The 5,009-nt window shown below is 38.9% G+C and overlaps 1 protein-coding gene across 1 annotated transcript; it reads left to right on the top strand.

The window, feature by feature from the left end:
* Positions 1 to 1,218: 1,218 nt before the first annotated feature.
* Positions 1,219 to 3,570, top strand: LOC120210637 (S-type anion channel SLAH2-like). The gene is made up of 5 exons (XM_039209337.1): positions 1,219 to 1,305; positions 1,411 to 1,905; positions 1,993 to 2,763; positions 2,869 to 2,900; positions 2,980 to 3,570. Exons 1-5 carry the CDS (start codon positions 1,219 to 1,221, stop codon positions 3,356 to 3,358), a joined length of 1,764 nt encoding a protein of 587 aa, XP_039065268.1. The 3' UTR covers positions 3,359 to 3,570.
* Positions 3,571 to 5,009: the final 1,439 nt, after the last annotated feature.

Genomic DNA, 5,009 nt, shown 5'->3' with positions numbered 1-5,009 from the left:
ACCGAATAACCATTTGAACACCCCTACTTCCTTGTCCCAGAATTTTACTTTGATTAATTTGAATCAATTTATGTCACATACTTAATTTTGGTTATTGAGTCTTTCAGTAAAAACTTTTTACGTACTTAGGAATTCGAATTTAAGATCTTATTAAACGATATTAAATTGCTTATCATCTGAATCAACTAGGTTTTGATGAACGTTTAACGTAATTCCTGAATTTTTTAAAAGATATTTTAGTTTACAAAAAAATATAAAATAAAATGGATTCATAATATATTTTGATGGATAAACTTGTGGTTAAACAAAAATAATATCGAGTCCCTCTCAAATATTGCGGCTTTATTTATTTTTATTTATTATTAATTATCATTTCAAGTACAAACAACATCATCGGATTTAGTTGTACAATTTTCAACCCCAGTTCTCCTTACAGCAAAGATGAGCTGTTTTACACTGAAAATATTGTTAATATAATCATAAAAATCAAACCTAACGAATTTGGAATAAATCGTAACGAATTTAGAATAAATCGTAATATGAACTTCGACTATCGTAACGAATTTGAAATAAATCGCAACGCGAACTTGGACTATCGCAATGCGAATATGTAAATCGCAATGCGATAGTCGAAGTTCGCGTTACGAATCTAGAAACTGATTTACGATACCAGAGATCGCGTTGCGAATTATCGATCGCATTACAATTTAGTTGGTTATTTTGATAAATTTAAAAAAATTAATTAAAATCATATATTATAAGACATTTTTTGTCACTGAAGTTATTTTTTCTATATATTCCTCCCTGCTTATATATGGGAAACGTATGCTGGTTGGTCTTCTCAGTGTGTCTTATTGGACCGCATTGAATTTCATTTCTCCTACATATATTCTACTCTTCTGAGTTCATCTGCAACTCACCCTGTTCTACGCAACTTATTTTCTCTCGCTGCCTTTTCCCATTTTGTTTAAGAGTTTCCGGCACCGGCATCGGCATTATTCGAGGTTAGAATTTTGGTTTATCTGTTTGTTTCGTGATGCTAACTTGATGGAGTTGAACACGCTTGCTTTTCTGATATAACTCGTAAGGTTTAAGAAACTGAATATATTAATATCATAGACGATTACGTTCGTGTAAAGGAATTTAAGTCAACTATGAGATTAATGGGGAGGAATAAGAAAATAAGTAAGGCCCTGACAGAGCTATTTTCAGTCCAGAATGGATCATAAGCCTGAACCTGAGGCTGTTCCATCTCTTCTTCAACTTATTTCATCAAACCAAGTGGCTGGCTTTGATAACATCCCTGTAAGTTACATCTTTAGTTTAAGAATTTATGTTCGAATTTGGTTTGTTCATGCAGGAGAATTTGGGTAATGAAATTTAATGAAGATATTTTTTGTGCGTTTATAGGTGGAAAACAAATTCCCAGGCCCAATAAATGTTTGTCAAGCCACCGGTGGTCATGAGAGGGCGGTTTCTGTTTCGATCAGTATGCCCTCTTCTCCGACAGCAGCCGGCGGCCGTGGCGAAGCAAAGGTTTTCGAGATTGGAGTTCCGGATTCTTGTAAGGCATCAGAGAGTATTGGTGAGTACAAAGAGGCAAAAACAGTCAAATTTCTGTCTCAGCCGATGCCAAAGGGATCAATCTTGGGAGAGGCAGCTACCATCAAAGACACTAATCAGCATCCTAGCAATAAAAAGCTCAAGGACAAGAGATATGATTCTTTCAAAACATGGTCCGGGAGGCTCGAAAGGCAGCTATCGAATTTACGTGGAAGGCCATGCGAAATTGAGTCAGAGGACGACTCCTCGCCAAATTTTGGGAATACCGAGCCTTTGCCTTTGCCTTTGCCTGTGGACCGATACTTCGATGCATTGGAAGGACCTGAACTGGAGTCCCTCAAGGTATGATGATCATTTCTAATGTAATAGGGTCAATTTATGCTACTCAATTGGGAGTTTGAACAATATGACATGGTTTGTTTTTAACAGGCTTCCGAGGAGATTGTACTTCCACATGACAAAACATGGCCATTTCTCCTTCGGTATCCCATTTCTTCGTTCGGTATCTGTCTGGGAGTTAGCAGCCAAGCTATCATGTGGAAAACACTGGCCATTGCTTCATCTACAAAGTTTCTTCACATAAACCTGGCTATAAATCTTGTTCTATGGTGCATATCGGTCGCTCTAGTAGCCATCGTTGCTTCCATTTACCTTCTCAAAGTGATCATCTACTTCGAAGCGGTTCGTCGAGAGTATTTCCATCCGATCCGTGTCAACTTCTTTTTCGCCCCTTGGATCGCTCTTCTGTTTTTAGCTCTCGGAGTGCCGCCTTCGGTTACTTCAAAATTACCTGCAGCTCTATGGTACATTCTCATGACACCAATCTTCTGTTTGGAGCTTAAGATCTATGGACAGTGGATGTCGGGCGGTCAACGGAGGCTCTCGAAAGTGGCTAATCCTTCCAACCATCTCTCCATTGTCGGGAACTTCGTAGGGGCACTATTGGGCGCATCAATGGGGCTTAAAGAAGGGCCTATTTTCTTCTTTGCTGTTGGTCTGGCTCATTACACTGTCCTTTTTGTAACTCTTTATCAGAGACTTCCAACAAACGAAACACTCCCAAAAGAGCTCCATCCTGTATTCTTTCTGTTCGTTGCAGCACCTAGTGTTGCTTCAATGGCATGGGCCTCGATCCAAGGCTCGTTCGATTACGGATCTCGGATTGCATACTTCATTGCCCTGTTCCTTTACTTCTCATTGGTATGTTCAACCTCTTTTCATATTAAATACTATGCAACAACATGATGACAGTTCCATGGCATTTCTTGTTAATCTAACTTGACTTATAACTTGTACTCGCTGCAGGCGGTTCGGGTTAACTTTTTCCGAGGATTCAAGTATGTTTACATCCCTATATACTGATAGTTCAGCTCTATTAGGTAGTCTCCGAGTTCTAAAATCCACTTCCTTTTACAGGTTTTCATTGTCCTGGTGGGCGTATACGTTCCCGATGACCGGTGCGGCAATAGCGACGATAAGATATTCAAGTGCAGTGACAAATATCGTAACTCAAACTCTTTCCGTCATGCTCTCCATTGCTGCCACACTCACAGTAACGGCACTGCTCGTAACGACTATACTGCACGCATTCGTCCTACGAGACCTCTTCCCTAATGACATAGCCATTGCCATTAGCGACAGAAAACCGAAACCTATTAAGAAATGGTTCAACCGCAGACATGGAAGCTTAGATAATAATAAAGACATTGAAACTTTCCTGAAATTTGTAAGTGTTGACAGCAAAGATATCGAAGCTGCCTTGAAAGTTCCCACCGCGGAAGCTACATCAGAGTAGAACTTCATGCCTAGCTAGGTCACCGTGATCACCAGCCATAGTTTTCGACCTTTACCGAGTTGTTTCCGATCCGGTTTTTTCGAATCTTCAACACTCCATACATGTGAGGAACATCCGATTTCGGAGTTTTCGTTCCAGTGACCATGTAAGCAGAGAGAAATGAAGGTTGCTGGCCTTTTCTGGAAATATATATAAGATCTTGATTAGTTTGTCAATTGAGGCATGTATGAGACAGTGTCATACATTAATATTATGCAAACATATGTTCTTGTATTTATGATAAAACAAAGGCTATAAGTTCAAGATCAATCAAGTAGATGTTGAAAGTATTAAAATGGTTTTCAAGTTTGGTAACCAACTTTGAAAAAATGATTTTCAAAGTTTGGTAAATGTTTCTTTGAAAATGGTTTTCAAAGTTTGGTAAATGTTTTTTTGAAAAATAGTTTTTCAAAGTTTGGTAGATGCTTGTTGAAAAATGATAATGGGATAATCACAATTAATCCCTAAGTTTTAGGGTATTTACAAGATTAAGTCCTTAAGTTTCAACTATAAATACCCTAGCTCATTTAGCTTCAAAACCATCCCAAAAATCATTTCTTTCTCCCAATACTAGAGAGCTTTCTTGTGAGTAGTGAGTGTTTTGTAAACACCTGTAAATTTTCTCTCTTAGTAAAAGATCTGCAGCAGTCCGGAGATGTAAGCACAATTGGTTGAACTCCGTTATCAATTTCCGGTATTATTTTTCCGCTTTTATTTTGCATTCTCACTAATCTGGTTATAGAGAAATTACTTGTACTTGGTTTATTTCTCAACAACTGGTATCAGAGATTTTGGGTTGAATTTTGTCAATTTTTTGCGAGGTTACTATTTGGGTTACTATTTACATGAATAGTGAATTTCGTAAATAGTGAAATTCGGTCGGCGATACGAGTTTGTCGACGGAGGTGTTCTAATACACGGCGGTTTGCAAAAATTGTCAGAAACGATCCAAACGAAGCCAGATTCGAGTGGGAGCGATGGCTGCAGACGAAGGGAAGATGAAAATTGAAAAGTTCGATGGTGCGGACTTTGGATTTTGGAAGATGCAAATTAAAGATTTTCTATACCAGAAAAATCTATATAAACCCCTCTCAGGAAAACAACCAGAGGGCATGAAGAATGAAGACTGGGCTCTTCTCGACAGACAAACCCTCGGAGTTATCCGACTGACGTTATCCCGCAATGTTGCTTTCAACATAGCAAAGGAAAAGACCACGGCGGGTCTTATGACGACTCTCTCCAGTATGTATGAGAAGCCATCGGCCTCAAACAAAGTTCATTTGATGAGGCGATTATTCAATTTGCGGATGACAGAAGGGGCATCGGTGGCACAACACCTAAATGAACTCAACACAATCACAACCCAGTTGAGTTCAGTGGAAATTGAATTTGATGATGAAGTTTAAGCTTTAATTCTCTTATCATCTTTACCAGACAGTTGGAATGCTATTGTTACAGCAGTCAGCAATTCGTCGGGAAACAGCAAATTAAAATTCAACGATGTTCGGGATCTGGTACTGAGCGAAGAAATTCGACGGAGAGAATCGGGTGAAGTATCAACCTCCTCAGCCTTGCACACGGAGTCCAGAGGGAGAATTTCAGAAAGAAATTC

This window comes from Hibiscus syriacus, unplaced genomic scaffold, assembly GCF_006381635.1.
Source record: "Hibiscus syriacus cultivar Baekdansim isolate YM2019G1 unplaced genomic scaffold, ASM638163v2 tig00109926_pilon, whole genome shotgun sequence".
Lineage (NCBI taxonomy): Eukaryota > Viridiplantae > Streptophyta > Magnoliopsida > Malvales > Malvaceae > Hibiscus > Hibiscus syriacus.
Note: the sequence above shows the minus strand (reverse complement) of the source record. Positions and strands in the feature narration are given on the sequence as shown.

Excerpts from the sequence above, each read along its gene's own strand:
- LOC120210637 (XM_039209337.1), top strand. The coding sequence starts at position 1,219 with ATGGATCATAAGCCTGAACCTGAGGCTGTTCCATCTCTTCTTCAACTT. Across the intron at positions 1,906-1,992 it reads CTGAACTGGAGTCCCTCAAG|GCTTCCGAGGAGATTGTACT; the intron begins GTATGATGATCA and ends TGTTTTTAACAG. Across the intron at positions 2,901-2,979 it reads AACTTTTTCCGAGGATTCAA|GTTTTCATTGTCCTGGTGGG; the intron begins GTATGTTTACAT and ends TTCCTTTTACAG.